The sequence below is a fragment of the Mus musculus genome, chromosome 4 (assembly GCF_000001635.26).
Source record: "Mus musculus strain C57BL/6J chromosome 4, GRCm38.p6 C57BL/6J".
In the NCBI taxonomy this organism is placed as follows: Eukaryota; Metazoa; Chordata; class Mammalia; order Rodentia; family Muridae; genus Mus; species Mus musculus.
Genome location: NC_000070.6, coordinates 101,964,623 through 101,991,075, shown reverse-complemented (window position 1 = coordinate 101,991,075; position 26,453 = coordinate 101,964,623). Strand labels below are relative to the sequence as shown.

General features: G+C 43.5%; 2 protein-coding genes across 2 annotated transcripts; one reads left to right on the top strand and one right to left on the bottom strand.

Moving 5' to 3' along the window:
• Positions 1-844: 844 nt before the first annotated feature.
• On the bottom strand, positions 845-4,236 carry Gm12789 (predicted gene 12789). Its single transcript, NM_001085520.2, has 4 exons — positions 4,129-4,236; positions 2,674-2,987; positions 2,095-2,245; positions 845-1,118 (listed from the first exon to the last, which is right to left on the bottom strand). The coding sequence occupies exons 2-4, from the start codon at positions 2,958-2,960 to the stop codon at positions 1,062-1,064; spliced, it is 495 nt and encodes a 164-aa protein (NP_001078989.1). The 5' UTR covers positions 2,961-2,987; positions 4,129-4,236; the 3' UTR covers positions 845-1,061.
• An 11,734-nt stretch (positions 4,237-15,970) lies between these two features.
• Positions 15,971-24,829, top strand: Gm12790 (predicted gene 12790). Its single transcript, NM_001377350.1, has 4 exons — positions 15,971-16,082; positions 21,151-21,347; positions 22,836-23,147; positions 23,294-24,829. Exons 3-4 carry the CDS (start codon positions 22,861-22,863, stop codon positions 23,610-23,612), a joined length of 606 nt encoding a protein of 201 aa, NP_001364279.1. The 5' UTR covers positions 15,971-16,082; positions 21,151-21,347; positions 22,836-22,860; the 3' UTR covers positions 23,613-24,829.
• Positions 24,830-26,453: the final 1,624 nt, after the last annotated feature.

The following is a 26,453-nucleotide window of genomic DNA, read 5'->3' as shown; positions in this document are numbered from 1 at the left end:
ATAATCTTCTTGTGAACAAAATTATACTATAGTTGATGTAGTCTATACATAGTCTAATGTCACTGCCATTTTTATTACGTTTAGTTATGTCCCTTGCATCCATAGTCTCTCAAGACTTTTATCATGAAGGGATGTTATATTTTGTCAAGGTGTTTTTCTACTAGGGTAACTCATCCAGCCATCATAGGGAGATACCTAATCTTATTGCAATTGAAAGGCTATTTTGGCTGATATCCCTAGGATGGCTGCCCTCTTCTGAAGGGAATGGAGGAGTGAATTTGGGGGAAGGATGAGAGGAGCAATTGAGATGGGCAGCAGAGGGAGGGAGGGGAAACTGGGCAAGATGTACTAGATGAGAAGAAATTGATTTTAAAAAAGAACAAAGAGAGAAAGAAGAGGAGGAAGAGGAAGATAAAGACAGGAAAGAAAGAAGCAAGCTGAGCAATACAGGACAAACAAGTCAGTAAGCACCATTGCTATGAATCCCTTCCTTGGCCTTGTCACTTGATGAATAGGAACTTGAATATCAAATAAACTTCCTCTCTCCAATAGAAGAGTCTCTATGGTCACGGTAGGTCCTTAGCCTGTGGTAGTCATCTCTGTAAACATTGATGGAGCTGAAGGTTCTAACAGTTCCCATTTCCTTTTCTAGACTGTGCTCATGATCGGGGTCTTGTGTAGGGACGCACTATTTTCACAAGCCCATCCCATCCCGAGAATGGTTCTTTCCAGAGGAGGATGTTCAAGAGCCCTTCACAATTAGTAGATTGTATAGATTGAGTGTGCATCACAATGGCATGTGAAAACAGGGAGATCCGTGTGTTTTAATGAAGACCAACACAAACAGAGTAAAATTATTTTAATGTTACCTGATACAGTGACAAAGGGAATAAAATGGTTGGCTTGCCCTCTCTCTGAGCTCACAATTGAAGAGTTAACAGGTCTCAGCACAATCAGTTCTCTGGGCAAGAACTTTTGCTTCAGCCATGTTCAAAATGTTCATACCATCTCTCTTCTGAGTATCATGAAGTGAAATCATCTGCCACTCTATAAATTGCTTTTCATAAACAGAAGGTCTGCACTGACCAGTCAGTTTGATAACTGTGCACATAGTACTCCTAGCAGCCAATGAGTAGAAATTGAAGAGAGAAAGAAAATGTAATAAATAACTTCAGTTCAGTTTGATGCTAAAAGGTCTTGAACTAGAATTTCCTTGATCACACTTCATGAGGTCACAGGGCACCCTAATGGTAAACCAAGAACTGAGGTCAGTGACTCTGTCAAGGTCATGCCATCTCCTGTGTTCTGAATAATCTGAACATCATTCTGATTCCAATGCATCTAACAGTGTCTAAAGCCATGGGTTCTGGGACCCCACGATGAATTCTCCCTTCCCCTTGACATTGATTTGTCTGTATCAAGAAGTAACCTTGTCCTATTTACTGCCAACAGTGGCAAAGTTTGGTCTTCATTTCATAGACACAGCACATCCAACAATGAGGGCAGGGGACTGTAGCAAAGAAGATTGTCTTGGGCTGCCTTTTGGCCATGAGTATATCCATGAGGTCAGGACACAGTTGGAAAAATCTCTCCACCACAACACCATGCATGTCATCATAATAGTCTAGAGGGGCAGGGTACAGCTCTACAGTCAACTTGCTGAGATTGGCCGTGCATTGCAGAAGGTCCTTCAGTACAGGACTGGAGATGGTTGAGTTTGGAGAACTGAGAAAGGAACTTGGTACCACCCTTCTCCTCTTTGTCTGCCAATGTATCTGAAAAGATGTCCCTATCTGAGTTAATGCAGGTTAGTTGTAACTTGCAAAGATATCACATCTTTCCAAAGTAAAGTACAAAGAGATCCAGGAAGGACACAAACTGATGTGGGCATGGATCCAATTCATCGATATCGCTTGGGTAGAAAACGTTTAAGAACTCCCTCATAATACATAAAGGGAGGCCATTAATCTTGATTTTTGGACAGCATAGCCACAAAGAGCCTTTTCTCAAAAGGTCTTTTCTCTGCTGGGCCCACTGCAGCAAGCAAGCTTGGTGTTCAATTACAGGGTAGCCAAGTCTCAGGTCAGTGACTACCTTCACACCTCTCGGTGGTTTTCTAGAAATGCGCTCTCCTACTTTCTTCTCACTCTTAGTCTCTGCTGAGTGGACTTCATCCTCTCTTCCAGCCCATACATCCCAGAAATGCTGGTGTACATCTCTCAACTCCAACACTTGAAGCTTGCACCTTCGGTGAGGGATAAAGGCAAAGTTTCATAATGTAAAACAGGAACCAACATGGAGTCAGCTTGGATCCCACTTGTCTAATGTCAGCTCCATCATAGCACCTCACACCAGGCAGGCAAGAACACTGCATGAGCTGCATCTGGAGACATGCCCCACTTCCCTCCATTTAGTTGCTCTTGGCTTGTGTCTCTTCCATATCTAGTATCTGTAGGAAAGCCACAAAAAGGCTCATCCTACTGTAGCTACTTGTACTCTGAGCTGTCCTGACCTATGACTGTCATTTAGATCAGCTTTCAACTTGAATAGTAATTCTATAGACCTGCATGTCGATGACATCATTAGCCTCTGTCCTGTTTGACCCCATTCTTCCTGCACTCATGTGTGTCTTACCCTATGATTCCCCTTCTGGCCTCCTTAGGCCTTGCTTACCTGAGACTAACATTCTGTGTCAGCAGTATATCTATGCCATCCAGCACAGCTTGCAGCATCTCCACACCAGCGGTTTTAAGCAGTGTCCCCACAGGGAGGCAGGGAAAGGGCCAGGTTGCCACCATTTTCTTTACTATCTCTGTGTGTCTGCTATTGAAGGCCTTTATGAAGAGTGGTGGGAAGAGCGTGATGGGCAGGTACTCCAGATCAGAGAAGTCTATGGAATCCTTCCTCAGCACCCCGTCCAGTGCCAGCTGCAGGAGTGTGGGAGGGTTGTAGGTGCTCATCCTGATAGATATTCAGTCAGAAGGAACCTGGTGGAGCATTTAGCAGACATAATTTCAGGCTAAGTTTTGAGAATTCATATTTCTCACCATTGCAGGAACCAGTAGTGCAGAGCCCATGCTCTGGCAATAATAGAGAACTCAGTCTGCCGGATTATCCAATCTTATGGTTTCCAAGCCAAAAGTTCACTCTCACATGTGGATTCTCTTGTAAGCACACACAGTGGAAAAAGTTAACTTTTGTACCATGGGATAACAACCCCTGCTCCTCTTAATGCCAAGAAGTGCATGTAGAAAGGAGCCTGAAATGACTGTCTCCTGAGAAGCCCTGCCAGTGCAGTACAAATACAGAGGCAGATGCTTGTAGCCAACCTTGGACTGAGCAAGGTGTCCTCAATAGAGGAGTTAGAGAAAGGGCTGTTTGCAACCCCATAGGAAGAACAATATCAACCAACCCAGAGCTCCCAGGGACTAAACCAAGAAGTACACATGGCTCCAGCTGCATATGTAACAGAGTTCGGCCTTCTCAGGCATCAAAAGGAGATTTCCTTGGTACTCTGAATGCTGAATAGATGCCCCAGAGTAGGGGAATCATGGGCAGGGAGGTGGGAGTGGATGAGTGGGTGAACACCCTCATCTAAGCAGGGGAAGGGATAAGGGTTTCCAGGGGAAACCAGGAATTGGGATAACATTTGAAATGTAAATGAAAATATTTAAAAAACAAACAAGCAAACAAACAAACAAACAGCCAGGCATGGTAGCACACACCTTTAATTCCAGCACTCAGGAGGCAGAGGCAGGTGGATTTCTGAGTTGGAGGCCAGCCTGGTCTACAGAGTGAGTTTCAGGACAGCCAGGGCTACACAGAGAAACCCTGTCTCAAAAAACAAAAACAAAACAAACAAACAAAAAACCCAAACAACTAAGAACTAAGACATGTGCCAAGAGGACAGCAGTCCATATCAAGTATGTTAAATATGGCCAGAATATTGTGGAATGCTAAATATGCATATATATATATGCATATACATATGCATATATATATGCATAAAGGAGTTGAGGGGGTTTGCAAACCCATAGGAAGAACAATACCTGTATTAGTCAGGGTTCTCTAGAGTCACAGAACTTATGGATAGTCTCTATATAGTAAAGGAATTTATTGATGACTTACAGTCTGCAGTCCAACTCCCAACAATGGTCAGTAGCAGCTGTGAATAGAAGTCCAAGGATCTAGAGGTTGCTCAGTCCCACATGGCAAGCAGGCAAAGGAGAGAGAGAGTGAGCCTTCCTTCTTTAATGTCCTTATATGGTCTCCAGCAGAAGGTGTAGCCCAGATTAAAGGTGTGTGCCACCACATCTTTAATCTCAGATGATCCTGAACTCGGAGATCTCCGTCTTACTCTTCTGGAATCCATAGCCACTATGCCTCAATATCTCCATACCAAGATCCAGGTCAGAAACTTCTATCTCCCAGCCTCCAGATTAGGGTCACTGGTGAGTCTTCCAATTCTGGATTGTAGATCATTCCAAATATAGTCAAGTTGACAACCTGGAATAGCCACTACAATCCACCCCTTGTCAACTTGACACAAATAATCTCTCATGTTCACATGAAACAATAACAAGGTTGTGAATATACCTAATATGATATAACTATTCCTTGTACAATCGAAAAAGCATTTGTAAATTCACAATGGGGCAATGTCCCCTTGGGAACATTCTTTTAGTGTCTCAAACAATTAATGTTAAAGAAATTTGAAGAAAGACAAATGTATTCGTTAGCAAAATAAGACAGAAGCATTCATAGTACTTTATAAACCTCATTCCTGCAACTGGTTATGAACTACACAGAGAAACCCTGTCTCAAAAAAAACAACAACAACAAAACAAAACAATCATAACTAAGTTATTAATTAAGTTTTTTGGTTTTTTGGTTGGTTGGTTTTTGCTTTTTTGTTTGTTTGTTTTGTTTTGTTTTTTGGTTTTTCAAGACAGGGTTTCTCTGTATAGCCCTGGCTGTCCTGGAACTCACTTTGTAGACCAGGTCAGCCTCGAACTCAGAAATCTGCCTGCCTCTGCCTCCTGGATTAATGGCATGCACCTGGCATTACCGAAGTTTCATATAGATAAACCCAGCCAATATTTTACCTTCCGCGCCATTGCCTGTAATAAATCATTTGTTTCGATTTTATGACCTTTGGTTAATAGTTTTACAACCTTTTGGAATGTGCTCTGAGTAGTTGAAGCAATTAACTGGTAACAGAGTGGCAGAGTTCTCATTGCAGTTTTAACTGTCAGGAAGGACCTAATAGTCCCAGTATAAAAGAGCTTAAGAGCTTAATAAACACTGACATAATTTTAGGAATTCTTTTTTTTAAAGATTTATTTATTTTTATGTATATGAGTACAAGGCCAGCCTGGTCTATAGAGTGACTTCCAGGACAGCCAGAGCTACACAGAGAAACCTTGGCTCAAAAAGCCAAAAGAATTAAGAAGTCATCGATTTGTCTATATAGCATCACTGCAAGACAGTACATCTTAGTTGTTCTGCAGAGATCTGCTAAAAACTGTCAGCTAATACCCAGTGACTATTATATGTTTAATAATAACAGGAAAGCATAATAGCAGGAACGTTTCCTAAAACGAATTTTCTCTTCGGCCTTGACTGGGAGCAAATCATTCGTGGATTATTAATTAATCCAAAGCAGACTCATCTGCTAGTTATTAGCTTGTCCTATGATAGCTCCCGACAGAGCACCTGCACATGTGAGTCTTAGAGGAGAAGCTCAGTGTACAAAGACGAAAGGGAGGAGAGTTTCCCAAGTCAGGTTGGGGTCCAGAGAAAGAACTGAGACAATATATCTATCAATTCTTCTGAGTTTTTGTTCACACTTCAAAATATGGTATTGCCTGCAAAGGAGGCTTCTGTGCAGTTGGATATCCTTTCAATCCTGAATGAAACTCATTTCGTAGCCCAGGCTTGTGCCTGTTGCAGAAACATTAAAAAAAGAGCCGGCACGCCGGGCAGTGGTGGCGCACGCCTTTAATCCCAGCACTCGGGAGGCAGAGGCAGGCGGGTTTCTGAGTTGGTGGCCAGCCTGGTCTACAGAGTGAGTTCCAGGACAACCAGTGCTACACAGAGAAACCCTGTCTCGAAAAAAGCCAAAAACAAAAACAAACACAAAAGAACCAGCACACTCCAGCTTTTGCGCCTCTGCCCTTGGCAGCCTGGCCTGCCATGCACTGGCGGGCAATGGCTGACCTGTTTTTATGTCGTGGAAGATTCTGACTCTGAACTCCACAATTTCTCCACTCAGATCGCTAGGTCCCCACCAGCAAGTCCGCCTGCCTCTGCCTCCTAAGTGCTGGAATTAAAGGCGTGCGCCACCACCGCCGGGCCCCTCTCAACTTCACGACCTCTTCGATAGTAATTACTGTTACAAACCCATTTATCAATACATCCTGATGAGTCCCATCAGTGTTGCTCACATACACGGGTTTAGGGAAAACCACTTGGAATTGGTAACCCAATAACCTATCCCTGGGCTGGTCCTGGGAGATGAGTGATTCTCCCTGTTCTAGCAGCCATTTATCCCTGTAGTTCCCTCTTTCTGTCTTTTTTAATGTTTGCCTTTTAAATTATAGATTTAGTATATTTTACAAATACTTATCTTCTTTTTGTTTATTAACTTCACTCATATATTAGATTCTGATGGAAGTTTCCTCACCCTCCATCTTTCCTCCCAACACCTCCTCCCTCCCCTGCACCTCCTCCCTCCCTATCCACTTCTCTTCCATTTCCATTCAGGAAAGGGCAGGTCTCCCAGGGATATCAACCAAACATGGCATATCAATTAGGTACTTCCCCTCATATTAGGTTGGACAAAGCAACCCAGAAGGAGGACAAGGGTTCCAAATGAAGGCAAAGCATCAGGAATACTGCCTGCTTTGTCTTTGGAGTCCCACCAAAACACCAATCCACACAACTAAAACATGGATCCCGAGGGCCTAGGTTAGAAGCATGCAAGCTCCCTGATTGTTTCGTCTAATTGAGCCCCTTTGTGTCCAGATTGTGGATTCTGTGGATTTTCTTGTGGTGTTCTTGACCACCCTGGCCCTTAGAATCCTTTTTCCCCCTCTTCAGCATGATTCCCCAAGGTCTGCCTGATGTTTGGCTGGTGGGGGGGGGGGGAGTGTCTCTGCATCTGTTTTTATCACTTACTGGATGAAGCCTCTCTGAAGACAATTCTAGGCACCAATATATGAGTATAGATGAATATCATTAGGCATCATTTCATTGACTTTTTTGACTAGTTGTGTTTGATTCTATCTTAGATCTCTGGGCCACCTTTACCTCCAACACACTCTCCTTCAACACACTATGGAAGTGCACATGGATCAAAGACCTTAACAATAAAAAAACAGATACAGTGAATCTGTCAGAAGACAAACAGGGCAATAGTTTTGAAGAACACATTGGCACAGTTCTTTATCCCTTGCTGAGGCCTTGTGAATTTTCCCCATTCGCTGTGGGATGTCAACTGGTGTTGTCTTTGTGCAGATCTTTGTCCCCGTTGTTACAGTTGGGTGCAGCTTTTTTTTTTTTTTTTTTTTTTTTTTTGTCATACTTAAAAGACACTACATCATATTGGAAATACTGGCCCTCTGGCTCTTACAATCTTTTTGTCCCCTCTTCCCTTATATTCCCTAAGCCTTAAGTGTAGGAGTTGGGTTCTAGATGTATTAACTGGGGATGGGCACCCCATTCTTTCTTATTCTACTTTTTTTTTTTTACCACTGTGGATTCCTGTCATGAAATTCATCTGCTTCAGATGAACAAAGAAACAGGAAACTTTTTTGATAAGGGGTAAGAGCTACACTTATCTGTCTGTAGATACAAGGATGGGTACTTTGAATGCTCTTGGAACTTCTCCTGGCTTAGAAGTGAGGCAGTAATAGGTTTTCCTCTAGGGTCCACAATCTCACCAGCCACAGGTAGTTGACTGTTTCTAGTCCCAGGTTTAAATCCCATCCTATTGAGAAAAAGAGAAGTCCCATTAGGCGGCTGTTGGTCACCCCTGAGATATGAGTGTCGCTTTCGCACCCGTCTATCTTGCCGTGTCTTGGGCTGTTGTGTTTCTTAGGCTTGACAATCGGGGCTCACTGAGACCGAACCAACAATAAGGAAGCTTTCTCTCTAGCAATGGGCACAGCACATTTGTGCATACAACTTCCAGGTCAGTCCTGCGGGGTTCCTTCCAGTCCGCTATCCAAATTGTGTTGTGTCTTCATCACTACATCATACTTACAAGTTCTGGGATGATACAAACAAGTAAAACAGCAATAGCCTTTGTGGTTTAGAGTGGTCTCTTGGACTGCACTGACATTGTATACATTACATGAATATAGGCAAACACCCATACACATAAAATAAAACTAAATGAATCCTTAGAAACATCGCCCAATAGAGATGGTTTAACTTCTTTTTTTTTTCAAAGAAGAAAATTGTATCTTTATTCTCTCATAAACAAGACACAAAATGTCTTATGAACATAGACACAAGAATTCTCAGTAAGATATTTGCAAACCAAATTGACTAATACATTAAAATATTGCCCACCACCATCCAGTGGAAAAAAGACAGCATTTTCAACAAATGGTGCTGGCACAACTGGCTGTTATCATGTAGAAGATTGCAAATTGATCCATTACTTTCTCCTTGTACTAAGGTCAAATCTAAGTGGATTAAGGAACTCCACATAAAACCAGAGACACTGAAATTTATAGAGGAGAAAGTAGGGAAAAGCCTCGAAGATATGGGTAAAATTCCTGAATAGAACAGCAGTGGCTTGTGCTGTAAGATCAAGAATCGATAAATGGGACCTCATAAAATTGCAAAGCTTTTGCAAGGCAAAAGACACCGTCAATAAGACAAAAAGACCACCAACAGATTGGGAAAGGATCTTTACCTATCCCAAATCAGATAGGGGACTAATATCCAATATATATAAAGAACTCAAGAAGGTGGACTCCATAAAATCAAATAACCCCATTAAAAAATGGGGCTCAGAACTGAACAAAGAATTCTCACCCGAGGAATACCGAATGGCAGAGAAGCACCTGAAAAAATGTTCAACATCCTTAATCATCAGGGAAATGCAAATCAAAACAACCCTGAGATTCCACCTCACACCAGTCAGAATGGCTAAGATAAAAAATTCAGGTGACAGCAGATGCTGGCGAGGATGTGGAGAAAGAGGAACACTCCTCCATTGTTGCTGGGATTGCAACCTTGTACAACCACTCTGGAAATCAGTCTGGCGGTTCCTCAGAAAATTGGACATAGTACTACCGGAGGATCTAGCAATACCTCTCCTGGGCATATATCCAGAAGATGTCCTAACCGGTAAGAAGGACACATGCTCCACTATGTTCATAGCAGCCTTATTTATAATAGCCAGAAGCTGGAAAGAACCCAGATGCCCCTCAACAGAGGAATGGATACAGAAAATGTGGTACATTTACACAATGGAGTACTACTCAGCTATTAAAAAGAATGAATTTATGAAATTCCTAGGCAAATGGATGGGCCTGGAGGGCATCATTCTGAGTGAGGTAACCCAATCACAAAGGAACTCGCACAATATGTACTCAATGATAAGTGGATATTAGCCCAGAAACTTAGGATACCCAAGATATAAGATACAATTTGCTAAACACATTAAACTCAAGAGAACGAAGACCAAAGTGTGGACACTTTGCCCCTTGTAGTGGCTATTCCTGGTTGTCAACTTGACAATATTTGGAATGAATTACAATCCGGAATTGGAAGGCTCACCAGTGACCCTTATCTGGAGGCTTGGAGATCCTTATCTGGATCTTGGTTTGAAGATCTTGAGCCACAGTGGCTATGAATTCCAGAAGATTGAATCTCCGAGTTTAAGGAACACACATTTAATCTGGGCTACGCCTTTCATCTGGGATTAAAGGTGTGGTGGAACACACCTTTAATCTGGGCTACACCTTCTGCTGGAGACAATATAAGGACATTGGAAGAAGGGAGTCTAGCTCTTGCTCTTGCTCCTTTGCCTGCTTGCTGCGTGAGACTGAGTAACTGCTAGATCCTTGGACTTCCATTCACAGCTGCGACTGAACAATTGTTGGGAATTGAGCTGCCGACTGTAAGTCATCAATAAATTCCTTTATTATCTAGAGACTATCCATACGTTCTGTGACTCTAGAGAACCCTGACTAATACAGAAGTTGGTACCAGGAGTGGTTCTAGAGTAACAGAAGTACAAGGATGAATCTTTTAAAATACTGGAATTGGCTTGTTGATCCACCAGCACTTTCAAATATTGAAACCTCTCCAGATTCTCTCCCTCCTGGGAGCTCAGAGAATTTTGAAGACCCATGGTTGAAACTATATTCCGAACTTAAAGAAGCTAATGCCCTTGATTTTCTTAATGAATTGGGTGATTCAGTGCACAAAGCTTTCTACAAGATGGGGAAAAAATCGAAAAATGATTTTACTGGCTGGCTGCTCTTAGTATCTGTGGAAAAAATGATGAATGAAAGGAAGGAGTTGTGTGATAAAATCGAAAGGCTCCAGACACAAGTAAACGATCTAAAAGTTGCTAAGTGTGTCCTTGAGGAGAATCTTCTCTCTTGTAGCAATAGAGCTCAAGTTGCAGAAAATCAAACAGAAACTCTCATTGTAAGGTTGGCTGAACTACAGAGAAAATTCAAGTCTCAGCCTCAGAGTGTGTCGACAGTTAAAGTAAGGGCTCTAATTGGCAAAGAATGGGATCCTACAACATGGGACGGGGATGTGTGGGAAGACCATGTTGAAGCTGAGAATTTTGAATCCTCAGATTCTCAAGGGTTTGCCCCACCTGAGGAAGTAGTACCCTCAGCCCCACCTCTTGAAATAATGCCTTCCCCACATGAGGAAATTAATTTTGCAGAGTCTGCTTACGGCCCACCAATAGTTTCTTCTAGACCTGTAACCAGACTCAAAGCAAAACAGGCTCCTAGAGGGGAGGTAGAAAGTGTAGTCCATGAGGAAATTCGCTACACTACTAAGGAGCTTAATGAGTTTGCTAATTCATTCAAGCAGAAACCTGGTGAATATGTGTGGGAATGGATTTTAAGGGTGTGGGATAAGGGTGGAAGGAACATAAAACTAGAGCAGGCTGAGTTTATTGACATGGGTCCTCTGAGTAGAGATTCTAGGTTTAATACGGAAGCTCGCATAGTTAAAAAAGGTGTCAAAAGTTTGTTTGAATGGTTGGCTGAGGTGTTTATCAAAAGATGGCCTACTGGAAATGACTTGGAGATGCCTGATATTCCATGGCTTAGTGTTGATGAAGGGATTTTAAGACTTAGGGAAATTGCAATGCTAGAGTGGATATATTGTGTAAAGCATAATTGTCCACAATGGGAAGGTCCAGAAGATATGCCTTTCACCAGCTCTATAAGACGCAAATTGGTGAGAGGGGCACCAGCACATTTGAAGGGTTTTGTTCTTTCCCTTTTCCTTGTGCCAGATCTTAGCATTGGAGATGCTTCTGCTCAATTAGATGAATTAAATTCACTGGGTTTAGTTGGATTCCGAGGTAACAAGGGCCAGGTGGCAGCATTGAATCGCCCGAGACAAGGTGATTCTAGTTATTATAATGGACAGCGTAGACAAAAGAATGTTTATAATAACATACCCAGTAATGGTCAGCACAGGAGAGGTGAAATTTATAATGGCATGACTCGGTTGGACCTTTGGTACTGGCTAACCAATCATGGTGTTTCCAGGAATGAAATACATAGGAAGCCTACTGCATATCTGTTTGATCTGTATAAGCAGAAAAATTCTCAAACAAATGAAAGAAAGGCTACATTAGATCGTGGAAAACAGCCAAATGAAAGAAAGGCTACATTAGATCGTGGTAAACAGCAATCTCGGCCAGTGAATCAATTTCCAGACTTGAGACAGTTTGCAGATCCAGAACCCCTTGAATGAAGGGGTGGCCAGGTTCCGCTGAGGAAGGATCTTGATAAGACACTCAAAGGTTTTGCTGTTACCCTTTCTCCAGTTCTTCCCCAGAGGGACCTACGGCCTTTTACAAGGGTAACTGTACACTGGGGAAAAGGAAATAATCAGACTTTTCGGGGTCTGCTGGATACTGGTTCTGAGTTGACACTGATCCCAGGGGATCCCAAGAAACATTGTGGCCCTCCAGTTAAAGTAGGGGCTTATGGAGGGCAGGTGATTAATGGAGTTTTGACTGATGTCCGACTCACAGTAGGTCCAGTAGGTCCCCGGACACATCCTGTGGTGATTTCCCCAGTTCCAGAATGTATAATTGGGATAGATATACTCAGAAATTGGCAGAATTCTCATATTGGTTCCCTGAACTGTAGAGTGAGGGCTATTATGGTTGGAAAGGCCAAATGGAAGCCTTTAGAGTTGCCTTTGCCAAAGAAAATAGTGAATCAAAAACAGTATCGTATTCCTGGAGGCATTGCAGAAATTACTGCCACTATCAAGGACTTGAAAGATGCAGGGGTGGTGGTTCCCACCACATCTCCGTTTAACTCTCCTATCTGGCCAGTGCAGAAAACAGATGGATCATGGAGAATGACAGTTGATTATCGAAAACTAAATCAGGTGGTAACTCCAATTGCAGCTGCTGTACCAGATGTAGTTTCGTTACTTGAGCAAATTAACACATCTCCTGGCACCTGGTATGCGGCTATTGATCTGGCAAATGCCTTCTTCTCAGTACCTGTCCATAAGGACCACCAGAAGCAATTTGCTTTCAGTTGGCAAGGCCAACAGTATACCTTCACAGTTTTGCCTCAAGGATATATTAACTCTCCTGCCCTGTGTCATAATTTAGTTAGAAGGGATCTTGATCGTTTGGATCTTCCACAAAATATCACATTGGTGCACTATATTGATGACATTATGCTGATTGGACCAAGTGAGCAGGAAGTAGCAACCACTTTGGACTCATTGGTAACACATATGCGTACCAGAGGATGGGAAATAAATCCAACCAAAATTCAAGGACCATCTACCTCAGTGAAATTCTTAGGAGTCCAGTGGTGTGGGGCATGCAGAGATATTCCTTCTAAGGTGAAAGATAAGTTATTGCACCTGGCCCCTCCTACAACCAAGAAAGAAGCACAACGTTTAGTGGGTCTATTTGGATTCTGGAGACAACACATCCCTCACTTGGGTGTGTTACTTAGGCCTATTTACCAAGTGACTCGGAAAGCTGCTAGCTTTGTGTGGGGCCTGGAACAGGAGAAGGCCCTTCAACAGGTCCAGGCTGCTGTGCAGGCTGCTCTACCACTTGGACCATATGACCCAGCAGACCCGATGGTACTTGAGGTGTCTGTGGCTGATAGAGATGCTGTTTGGAGCCTCTGGCAGGCCCCTGTAGGTGAATCACAGAAAAGGCCTTTGGGATTTTGGAGCAAAGCTCTACCATCATCTGCAGACAACTATTCTCCCTTTGAAAAACAGCTCTTGGCCTGCTATTGGGCCTTAGTGGAAACTGAACGTCTGACAATAGGACACCAAGTCACTATGCGACCTGAATTACCCATCATGAGCTGGGTACTATCAGACCCTGCAAGTCATAAAGTGGGACGCGCACAGCAGCAGTCTATTATCAAATGGAAGTGGTATATACGTGATCGGGCCAGAGCAGGTCCTGAAGGCACAAGCAAGTTACATGAAGAAGTTGCTCAAATGCCTATGGTTTCTACTCCTGTTACAATGCCATCTGCTGCCAAGCATGCACCTATAGCCTCATGGGGTGTTCCCTATGATCAACTGACCGAAGAGGAGAAGACTAGAGCCTGGTTTACTGATGGCTCTGCACGTTATGCAGGCACCACCCAGAAGTGGACAGCTGCAGCATTACAACCCCTTTCTGGGACAACCTTGAAAGACACAGGTGAAGGGAAATCTTCACAGTGGGCAGAACTTCGGGCAGTACACATGGTATTACAGTTTGTTTGTAAGAAGAAGTGGCCAGATGTACGATTATTCACTGACTCATGGGCTGTAGCCAATGGATTGGCTGGATGGTCAGGGACTTGGAAAGATCACAATTGGAAAATTGGTGAGAAAGACATCTGGGGAAGAAGTATGTGGATAGATCTCTCCAAATGGGCAAAGGATGTGAAGATATTTGTGTCCCATGTAAATGCTCACCAAAAGGTGACTTCAGCCGAGGAGGAGTTCAATAATCAAGTGGATAAGATGACCCGTTCTGTGGACAGTCAGCCTCTCTCCCCAGCCATCCCTGTCATTGCTCAATGGGCACATGAACAAAGTGGTCATGGTGGTCGAGATGGAGGTTATGCTTGGGCTCAGCAACACGGGCTTCCACTCACCAAAGCTGACCTGGCTACTGCTGCTGCTGATTGCCAGATCTGCCAACAGCAGAAACCAACACTGAGCCCCAGATATGGCACCATTCCTCGAGGTGACCAGCCAGCAACCTGGTGGCAGGTTGACTACATTGGACCACTTCCTTCGTGGAAAGGACAGCGTTTTGTTCTTACTGGAGTAGATACTTATTCTGGTTATGGATTTGCCTTTCCTGCACGTAATGCCTCTGCTAAAACCACCATTCACGGACTGACAGAATGCCTCATCTATCGTCATGGTATTCCACACAGTATTGCTTCTGACCAAGGAACTCATTTCACAGCCAGAGAAGTACGACAGTGGGCCCACGATCATGGAATACACTGGTCTTACCACATTCCCCATCATCCTGAAGCAGCTGGGCTGATAGAAAGATGGAATGGCCTTTTGAAGACGCAGTTACAGCGCCAATTAGGTGGTAACAGCTTGGAAGGCTGGGGTAGAGTTCTTCAGAAGGCAGTATATGCTTTGAATCAGCGCTCGATATATGGTACAGTTTCACCCATAGCCAGGATTCATGGGTCCAGGAATCAAGGGGTGGAAAACAGAATAGTTCCACTTACTATCACTCCTAGTGACCCTCTAGGAAAATTTTTGCTTCCTGTCCCCATAACTCTAGGTTCTGCTGGCCTAGAAGTTTTGGCTCCAGAGAGGGGAGTGCTCCTACCAGGAGCTACAACAAACATTCCATTGAACTGGAAGCTCAGACTTCCCCCTGGTCATTTTGGGCTTCTAATGCCCTTAAACCAACAGGCTAAAAAAGGAATAACAGTGTTAGGAGGGGTGATAGATCCAGATTACCATGGGGAAATTGGATTACCTCTTCACAATGGTGGTAAGCAAGATTATGTCTGGAGTGTAGGAGATCCCTTAGGGCGTCTCTTAGTACTACCATGTCCTGTGATTAAAGTCAATGGGAAACTACAACAGCCTAATCCAAGCAGGATGACAAAGGACACAGACCCATCAGGAATGAAGGTATGGGTCAATCCTCCAGGAAAGGAGCCAAGACCTGCTGAGGTGCTGGCTGAAGGTGAAGGAAATACAGAATGGGTAGTAGAGGAAGGTAGTTATAAATACCAATTAAGGCCACGTAACCAGTTGCAGAAACGAGGATTATAAAGTAATATGAATGCCCATTGTAAATTTACTAATGCGTTTGCGATTGTACGAGGGATAGTTATATCATGTTAGGCGTATTTACAACCTTGTTATTGTTTTATGTGAACATGAGATATTATTTGTGTCAAGTTGACAAGGGGTGGATTGTAGTGGCTATTCCTGGTTGTCAACTTGACAATATTTGGAATGAATTACAATCCGGAATTGGAAGGCTCACCAGTGACCCTTATCTGGAGGCTTGGAGATCCTTATCTGGATCTTGGTTTGAAGATCTTGAGCCACAGTGGCTATGAATTCCAGAAGATTGAATCTCCGAGTTTAAGGAACACACATTTAATCTGGGCTACGCCTTTCATCTGGGATTAAAGGTGTGGTGGAACACACCTTTAATCTGGGCTACACCTTCTGCTGGAGACAATATAAGGACATTGGAAGAAGGGAGTCTAGCTCTTGCTCTTGCTCCTTTGCCTGCTTGCTGCGTGAGACTGAGTAACTGCTAGATCCTTGGACTTCCATTCACAGCTGCGACTGAACAATTGTTGGGAATTGAGCTGCCGACTGTAAGTCATCAATAAATTCCTTTATTATCTAGAGACTATCCATACGTTCTGTGACTCTAGAGAACCCTGACTAATACACCCCTTCTTAGAATAGGAAACAAAACACCCATAGAAGGAGTTACAGAGACAAAATTTGGAGCTGTGACAAAAGGGTGGACCATCTAGTGATTACCATATGCAGGGATCCATCCCATGATCAGCTTCCAAATGCTGACACCTTTGCATACACTAGCAAGATTTTGCTGAAAGGACCCAGATATAGCCCTCTCTTGTGAGACTATGCTGGGGCCTAGCAAACACAGAAGTGGATGCTCACAGTCAGCTATTCGATGGATCACAGGGTCCCCAATGGAGGAGCTAGAGAAATTACCCAAGGAACTAAAGGGAACTGCAACCCTATAGGTGGAACAACAATATGAACTAACCAGAACCCTGGAGCTCTTGTTTCTAGCTGCATATGTATCAAAAGATGGCCTAATAGGCCATCACTTGAAAGAGAGGCCATTTGGACTTGCAAACTTTATATGCCCCAGTACAGGGGAATGCCAGGGCCAAAAAGGGGGAGTGGGTGGGTAGGGGAGTGAAGGGTGGGTGGGTATGGGGGACTTTTGGTATAGCATTGGAAATGTAAATGAGCTAAATACCTAATAAAAAATGGGGAAAAAAAGAAAAAAATATTGCCCACCATATTCCTGTGAACTTAAAATTCTCATATAGAAAGATTTGAAGTAGGGGGCATGACATACCTCATTAAGACAATCACACTTTGTAAGATATATGAAATCAGGAAAATATACAGAATTTAATGTAATGCTGCTATGTCTAAATTTGTCTGTGGAACAATATCAGGAATATTAGTTTTTGTGCTAACCTAAATTTTCCTTGTGGTTTGATCTTCCTGGATGCTTTTTTACTCCAAAAATTAAATTCTGTATATTTTCCTGATTTCTTTTTTTTGTTTGTTTGTTTTTTTGTTTTTTTGAGACAGGGTTTGTCTGTGTAGCCCTGGCTGTCCTGGAACTCACTCTGTAGACCAGGCTGGCTTCAAACTCAGAAATTTGCCTACCTCTGCCTCCCAAGTGCTGGGATTAAAGGTGTATGCCACCACACCCAGCAGTTTAACAACTTCTTCTTCTTCTTCTTCTTCTTCTTCTTCTTCTTCTTCTTCTTCTTCTTCTTCTTCTTCTTCTTCTTCTTCTTCTTCTTCTTCTTCTCCTTCTCCTCCTCCTCCTCCTCCTCCTCCTCCTCCTCCTCCTCCTCCTCCTTCTTCTTCTTCTTCTTCTTCTTCTTCTCTTTAATTTGGTTCCCTATAATTTCCTTCTCTTCCCTTATTGATCCAGCTAGTGTTGTGTCAGCAAGTGTTTGTGAACTACAAAAGACCACCAAGGAGCCTTTTCCAATGTAATCACATTACAGTCTCTTTATTACAAACTTGGGCTTGGGTTCTTTTCTAACCCAACCCTGACACAGCAAGCAGGACAGGAAGGAAAGGCAGAGCAGCCCTGAACTCTCAGCAGGACAAGGTTTTACAGGAAAACAGGAGCAAGTGAAGGGGTGAGGGACAGGGTGTCCAGTGTCTGTTCTATCATCTAATAGAATGACTGTAATCCAACATGTGGGTGCTCTGAAACAAGATGATATACAATCACAAATGGTCTGAAAGTACATTTGAATCAGCAAAACTAATCTTTCATTAACTTTTGCTAGGAAGTAGCTAGGAAGTAACTCTGGCCAAGGAAAAAAATCTTAGGGTTCTTCCTGGAATGTTGGTATAACTTGCGTTCTGCACCAGGTAAGGTTCTCATGCCTTCTTTTCTCTTTTTAAGATGGAAGCTGGTCCCAAGATGGAGTAGGTTTGGCCTTTCACTAGAACATCAAGCACAATTTTGTAAAGGAGTGGGAATAGTGGACATCTCTGCCTCATCTGTGACTTCACTGGGATTGCTTCACGTTTCTCCCCATTTAAGATGGTGTTGGCTATAGGTTTCTCATATACAGTTGTTGGGTTTTTTAAAAAGATTTTTATTGTACACTGTACCTACCTTCAGACACATCAGAAACGTGCATCAGATCCCATTACAGATGGTTGTGAGCCACCATGTGGGTGCGGGGAATTAAACTCAGGACCTATGGAAGAGCAGTCAGTGCTCATAACTGCTGAGCCATCTCTCCAGATCTTATTGTGTTGGAAGTATTTTCCCTCCTTTGGGGCTTTATCATGAAGGCATGTTGGATTTGTGAGATACTCTAAATAAAGAAAGTCTTTCCTGCTGGGTGTGGTGGTGCTTGTCTTTATTTTGTTTTGTTTTGTTTTGTTTTGTTTTGGGGGGGTTGTTTTGTTTTGGTTTGGTTTGGTTTGGTTTTGCGAGACGGTTTTTCTGTGTAGCCCTGGCTGTCCTGGAACTCACTCTGTAGACCAGGCTGACCACGAACTCAGAAATCCACTTATCTCTGCCTCCCAAGTGCTGGGGCTAAAGGCGTGCGCCACCACACCCTGCTTGGTGCTTGTCTTTAATCTCAGCACTTGGGGCCATAAGAGGGTGGATCTCTGTGGAATCAAGGACACCCTGGTCTACATACTGAGTTCCAGGCATACAGAGAAAGATAATGTCTCAAATAAGGAGGAGGACCAGGAAAGAAATACAAAATGTTTCCAGGACAGCCAGGGATATCCAGAAGAATCTGTCTCAATAAAACAAGAATGAATCAATGAAAGAGTGAATTAGTTAATTAATAAAAGAAGGGAAGGACATTAAAAAGACTGCTTTCTTTCTTTAATGCTTTGACAAAGAGTCTTTGCATTACATAGCCCTGACAGTCATGGAACTCACTCTGTAGACAGGCAGTGTGACTTCTACCTCCCAGAGATCTTCCTGCTCTGCCTTTTCAGTGCTGAGATTAAAAGTAAATTACCACGTCCTGCTGTTTATTCATCTTTTTTCCTGTTGCTTTGTTTTGTTTTGTGTATGTTTGTTTGTTTTGGTTTTTATATCGAGACAGGATTTCTCTGTATAGCCATGGCTGTCCTGAAACTCACTTTGTAGACCAGGCTGGCCTTGAACTCAGAAATCCACTTGCATCTGCCTCCCGAGTGCTGGGCTTAAAGGTGTGCGCCACCACGCCCGTCTTTGTTTTGTGTTTTTGACACAAGGTCTCAATCTTCAGCTCTGGCTGGTCTAGAGCTCACTCTATAAAGAAAGAAGGTCTCAAGTTCAAAAAACATCCACTCTTTTTTTTTTTTTTTTTTTTTTTTTTTGTCTCCTGATTGATAGGATTAAGGTTATGGGTGTGACCACTCATGGCCTTCCCTTCTTTAAGTTTTATAGTAAATCTAAGACCTATTTTCTGCAGGTGAGTGTGATCAAGTTGACCTAGCTCTCTAGCTATTAAGAATTTAGTTGTTGTCTTAAGTGTCTCAGCTCTAGAGCTGGCTTGCTTGGAATTGACAGTCTAGACCCAGCTCACCTTAAAACTCACACAAATCATCTTGAGTGCCAAGTCTGGTTATGAGCTCGCTGTACACAGGCCCTGAATATATCAACCCTTCTGCCTCAACCTCCTGAGTAGCTGGGTTCAGAGAATCGTGAATGGGCCCTTGTCTTTCTCTGTACTCTCTGTTCATTCTGTCCTGAGGCCAATGAGGATTAAGTGGGTGGAGACACTACCAATTTAGTGAGGTGGTAGCAGTGATAGGCAGGTTTGGCTGTAATGGGAATTTGTGAAGGGAGGAAGGGTGGATAAAAAGTTCAGGGAGTCAGAGGAGACACTGGGAATCTTGGAGTCACCTCCTCACCCTGCTAGGAGACCTGTCATCTGTGTTTATGTCTGGTAAGTCCCTCACCTGCATCAGGCAGGGCATCCAGTTCATCTCCTGCAGCCCAGTCACTCTCCACGGGGACATTATATCACTGAATATACAAGATTTCTCATTAGTCCCTCCTCTGATGAGAAGATTGTAGAGTGACCTTTGCTCCAAGTGTTGCTTTGCTTTTATCGAAAATCTGTTTTGTTTGTCATTTCATGGGCTTGTTGTTTTGTTTTGTTTTGAGTTAGAGTTTTGCTCTGTTGTTGTTTCTGGCCTGGCACTGCTGATTTAGCTCAAGGAGGTTGAAATGAACAGACCTCCTGCTTCTGTCTCTGGAAAAGTGAAGTTAAAAAAATGTGTCTCCAAGCCCCACAGTACAAATTTTGGTATTTCTGGATAAGCTAATCACTCTACTCTTAAGGTTTGTAGACATTTCAGCTGTTTGAGTGTTTTGCCTACGTTTGTGTAACTGTAAGCACATGTGCCTGCTGTACTAGGAGATCAGAAGAAATATGGATCCCCTGGCACTGGAGATGTGCTTGGTTTCTGTACCAGGTGGATCTTGGGAATGAAACTTTCTGTCTACTGCCAGAACATTCTCTCCAGCTCCTATTTATTAATTTTTTAAAGATGTATTTATTTATTTTATGTATGACTACACTGTTGCTATCTTCAGAAAAACCAGAAGAGGGCATCTGATCCCATTACAGATGGTTGTGAGCCACCACATGGTTGTTGGGAATTCAACTCACGAACTTGGGAAGAGCAGTCAGTGCTCTTAATGGCTGAGCCATCTCTCCAGCCTTACAGCTCACATTTCTGTATTCTTTGTTTGTCGATGGATTTTTTGTTTCGAAGCAGGGTGTCTAGTATCCCAGGCTCACCTAGCATCTATGTGTAGCTAACGTGAACTTAAGGCAGAGATCCTTCCTACTGCCTTTACTGTCACATGGCTGGAATCTTGGGTATGAGGAAAGAGGGCCTCTTTGTATAGTGCTACAAGTTTCCTTTCTCATAAGTGGCTGAATGATCATGGATTATTAGAAAATGAGACAAACTTCTCAATAGGAAGAGCTCAAAAGGATTCTAGTTAAACCTGAAGTGGCCTGTGCAAGACTATAAGATGGAGGAATCCTTGCCTTGTCTTGCTTTGTCACAATATGGTATTGGGGGACTCTCTTGAATGTACTGGCAGATAAACTCAGTGCTCTAAATGGATGAGTCCTCTCTTCTGCCCTTGATATAAATTAACATTTCCTTTAGCCTAGGACTGAAGAACAATCCTGAGAACAATGGGAAAAGAGGCCACTGCTCATCTCACCCACTCTGGCAACTGAGGCAGGTGGGTCACAAGTTAGGCCAGCTAGGACCCTCAACAGCAGATCTTGATAAGATCCTGAAAGAAGTTAAAATCAAAACTACAAAGTGGGTGACAGCTCAGACTTGGTGGGCTGAGTGAGGTGAGTCATGAAGCTCTCCTGCTCCTGGCTAGACTGGAATGCACAGGGATAAGTTATGTCTCAAAAGATGGAACTGTGGTATGGAAGTACTTGCCATTAATTCCATCACTGTTGGGGAGAAGTCGGCAGATTTCTACTATTTGAAGACCAGCCTGGTCTACAAGAAAGTGTCAATCCAGAAAAACCCCTCATAGTGAGACCCTATCTCAACCAACAGTAAAATATACAGCATACAAAGAAAACCAAATGGGAATGAGGTACAGTAAGAGTTAACACTAGTGTGTTTTCTACCCACTATCCCCTACAGGATGCTCAGTGGCAGGTCCTCTTGAGGACAGATCTCAGCCTGTGTTCCCAGTACAGGAGCTCAGCTTTCACCCTTGCTGTTTCAAAGCTTTTCTTACCTTCAGTTCCTTTGCTGTGCTTGTGCTGGGCACTGTCCTTGTCCCAGGGTTACATCACTTTGGCAATTGTGCTGCTTCATTCCTTCATGCTCTGGACTAGGACTCTGGGTATTTAGACCTCGTTCTAAAGGTTCTGACAGCAAAAGTAACTAACCTTACCCATTTCATCATTTGCTACAAGCCAAGCCCCATGGATAGAAGACAGAATGTAGAAAACTTTCTCAGGGAGCCTCTCATGTTCCTTTGAGAGTCTTTGTGGAGAAAAGGCTCACCCTAAAACGATGAGGCTAGCCGGGCGGTGGTGGCGCACGCCGTTAGTCCCAGCACTTGGGAGGCAGAAGCAGGTGGATTTCTGAGTTCGAGGTCAGCCTGGTCTACAGAGTGAGTTCCAGGACAGCCAGGGCTATACAGAGAAACCCTGTCTAAAACGATGAGGCTGCACTGTCTCCAGAGTAGCCACTCAGTGGAATAGCATTCACAGCAGCAGGGTTTGTGATAAGCAGAATAATGGTAAGGCACACGTCACATGGAGGTTCACAGTCTACCATGCTGTCTTATGAGACTCGTGGCACTGAGACTAGGAGAGACGAAGTCAAATGGGAAAATCAAGTTTTACTATTTAGACAATAACCCTGATCCCGAGCTGCCTTCTGCAAAGGGAAAGGGAAAGCCATTCTCAGCTTTGTTTTGTTTTTTAAGATTTATTTATTTACTTAATGTATATGAGTACACAATAGCTGTACAAATGGTTGTGAGCCTTCATGTGGTTGTTGGGAATTGAATTTTAGGACCTCTGTTTGCTCCGGTTAACCCTACTTGCTCTGGCCAACTCAGCTTGCTCAGTCCCTGATCCCTCTGGCCTAAAGATTTATTTATTATTATACATAAGTACACTACAGCTGTCATCGGAAGAGCCAGAAGAGGGCATCAGATCCGATTACGGATGGTTGTGAGCCATCATGTGGTTCCTGGGATTTGTACTCAGGACTTTTGGAAGAGCAGTCAGTGCTCTTACCTGCTGAGCCATCTCACCACCCCCCTACGCTTTGTTCTGAGAGGATATTTTTTCTGGATGCTCCCACAGGACCCCTCTACCGGAATCCCTAAGGATGGGCTTCCAGGATCTCCCCACACTCCAACAGCTGGCGATCCAGGGGCTGGCGAGTAATGAAGACACGGCTGTCTCTGCTCTGAAGGACCTGCCCAAAGTCTTCTTCCCCCTACTGTTCAAGAATGCCTTCATTAAAAGACACGTAAAACTTGTGAAGCACATGGTAGCAAATTGGCCCTACCCAAACCTCTATATTGGCCCCCTGATGGATTATTACCATGTTGATACCTTCCAGGCTGTGTTGGATGCAGTGGATTGGCTGAGTAGCCAGAAGGTTCGGCCTAAGTAAGTGAATTTGAGTCGTATGGAAGGCAAAGCTGTAGTTGTCATTCAAAAAATGTAATGGGGAGAGATTGAGGCATGGGATCAAGGCAGATTATACATTGCATATTTAATTATTCACTGTAATCTCCTTCCTGTTTGACCCACAGGAGGTGTAGACTGAAAGAGCTCAATTTGGTGGATGTCAACTGTGACTTCCTGGAAATATGGACTCCAACACGGGATCTTCTCCGAGTTCCACCAACACAATCAGAGGAGAAAGAGGAGGAAGATCACACAACAGAGATGGTGCAACCAATAAGTGTTCATGCTGACTATGTCTTCCTGTACCCCATTCTCAAACAGGACCATGAGCACTTCTTTCGGTGGGTCAGGCAGAGATTAGATATAATGCCCTTCGCTTCTTATAAGTTAGTACCAAAAAAGAAAAAGTTGAGACAGGACAAGATGCAGGAACCCTTGGGGTAGCATGGGATCTGTCGTTACATTCAGGTGGTTTTAAGCCACCTGGCATGGGGGCTCTGAAAAAGCAGTCTCTACTCTCTTAACCCTTTAGGCATCTCTCTAGCCTCAAAATAATCATGTTGTGCCGTGGGCTGGCTTAGATCTCACTATGTAGACGACCTCCCTCAGCTTCTGCCTGTGGCGCATTGAAAGGAAAGCAGAGCACAGCCATGACTGACTATGTGCTTTTCTTCTTGATGGTTTTGTATGTCTGCCAAGGCTTGACTCAGACATGACAACAGTGTTTCTGTCTCTTGGGTATTTTTTTGGTTTGGTTTGGTTTGGTTTGGTTTGGTTTTTTTTTTTTTTTTTGGTTTTTCGAGACAGGGTTTCTCTGTATAGGTATAGCCTTGGCTGTCTTGGAACTCACTCTGTAGACCAGGCTGGCCTTGAACTCAGAAATTCGTCTGCCTCTGGCTCCCAAGTGCTGGGATTAAAGATGTGCGCCACCATACCTGGCTGGGTTTTTTTGTTTTGTTTTTTATTGATTACTTTATTTACACTTCAAATGTTATCCTCCTTCCCATTTTCCCTTCTGCAAACCCTCTGTTCCATGTCCCCTTCCCCTGCTTCTATGAGGGAGCTTCCCCCATCTACCTACCTACTCCCACTTCACTATTATAGCATTCCCCTATGTTGGGGCATAAAGTCTCCACAGGACAAAGGACTTCCCCTCCCATTGATGCCAGATAAGGCAATCCTCTGCTACAAAAGCAGCTAGAGTCATGGGTCCCTCCATTTGTACACTATCATTGATGGTTTAGTCCCTAGGAGCTCTGGGGACTCTGGTTGGTTGATATTGTTGTTCTTCCTATGGGGTTGCAAACTCCTTCAGTCCTTCCCCTAACTCCTCCATTGGGGTCCCCATGCTCAGTCTGAGGCTTGGCTGTGAGCATCCACATCTATATTGGTCGGGCTCTGGTAGAGCCTCTCAGGGGGCAGCCATGCCAGGCTCCTGTCAGCAAGTGCTTCTTGGCATCAGCAATAGTGTCTGGGTTTGCTGTCTGCAAGTGGAATGGATCCCAAGGTGGGCCAGTGTCTTGATGGCCTTTCCTTTGGTTTCTGCTCCACTCTATTCCCTGCACACCATGTTTTCTGTATTCATTCCTCTGTTGAGGGGCATCTGGCTCTTCCCAGCTTCTGCCTCTGGATGACTGAAATTAAATGGTGCACAACCTTCCTTGACTGTTTGTTTCTTTTTCTTCTTGATGTTGTTGTATGTGTGTCTAGGCTAGGCTCAAAGGTATGACAACACTGTTTCTGTCTCTTGTTGTAATAAGTGTAAGTCATCATGCTGGATCATATCCCATTCTTTTATTTTTAAATGGGGTTTTATTATATAGCTCTGCCTGCCTTGGAATTCTTTATATAGACCAAACTGCTTCAAAATCAGAGATATCCCTGGGTCTGTCTGTCTGCTAGGTGCTGAGATAAAAGGTGTGTGGGACCAAGTCTGACTTGGCTCTCAGGCATGATTACATTTCTCTATTTGGCATGCTGGAATGGTCTTTGAAACTGCCTTCTGACAAACAACTAGGGCTCATCTCCCTCCTAAACGCAGTTTAAATTTCTTTGAGCAACAAGTATGTAGCCCAGGCAGGTTCCACCTTGTTATAGAGCCAATGATGACCTTGAACTTCCAATCCTCTGGCCTCAAACCTTTGAATTCTTGCATAACAGGCATGACCCACCACATCAAGGTCATGGGGTGCAGAAGAGCTAGCCCAGGCTTTGTGATTCTAGGAAAGTTCTCTCCTAATTCAGATCTATCTCCAAAAACCATACATAAGGTTAATGGATGCAAGCCATCTTCCTGACTCAACCTACCTAAGAGATGACACAACAGATCACAGAGCAGTCAGCTTGGCTCTTTATTCCAGAAAAAAAAATCACAATTATGAAAAGGCATTTGTGGGGCTGGAGAGATGGCTCAGTGGTTAAGAACACTGACTGCTCTTCCAGTCGTCCTGAGTTCAATTCCCAGCAAGCACATGGTGGCTCACAACCATCTGTAATGGGGACTGATACCCTATTCTGGTATATCTGAAGATATATACAGTGTATTCAGATACATAAAATAAATAATTATTTTTATTTTAAAAAGGGCATTTGTCTTAAGGTATATGGGTTGTTTTTTTTTTAGATTTATTTACTTATTATATGTAAGTACACTGTAGCTGTCTTCAGACACACCAGTCACACCAGAAGAGGGAGTCTAATCTCATTACAAATGGTTGTGAGCCACCATGTGGTTGCTGGGATTTGAACTCTGAACCTTCGGAAGAGCAGTCGGGTGCTCTTACCCACTGAGCCATCTCACCAGCCCCATATGGGTTAGTTTTTGTCAACTTGTTTCAAACTACGGTTGTCAGAAGAAAGGCTCAGTTGAGAAAATGTCTCCATGAGATCTACCTCTAAGGCATATTCTTTTTTTTTTCCTTTTTTTTTTTGTTTTTTTTTTAATTAGGTATTTTCCTCGTTTACATTTTCAATGCTATCCCAAAGGTCCCCCATACCCACCCCCCCAATCCCCTACCCACCCACTCCCACTTTTTGGCCCTGGCATTCCCCTGTACTGGGGCATATAAAGTTTGCAAGTCCAATGGGCCTCTCTTTGCAGTGATGGCCGACTAGGCCATCTTTTGATACATATGCAGCTAGAGACAAGAGCTCCGGGGTACAGGTTAGTTCATATTGTTGTTCCACCTATAGGGTTGCAGTTACCTTTAGCTCCTTGGGTAATTTCTCTAGCTCCTCCATTGGGGGCCGTGTGACCCATCCAATAGCTGACTGTGAGCATCCACT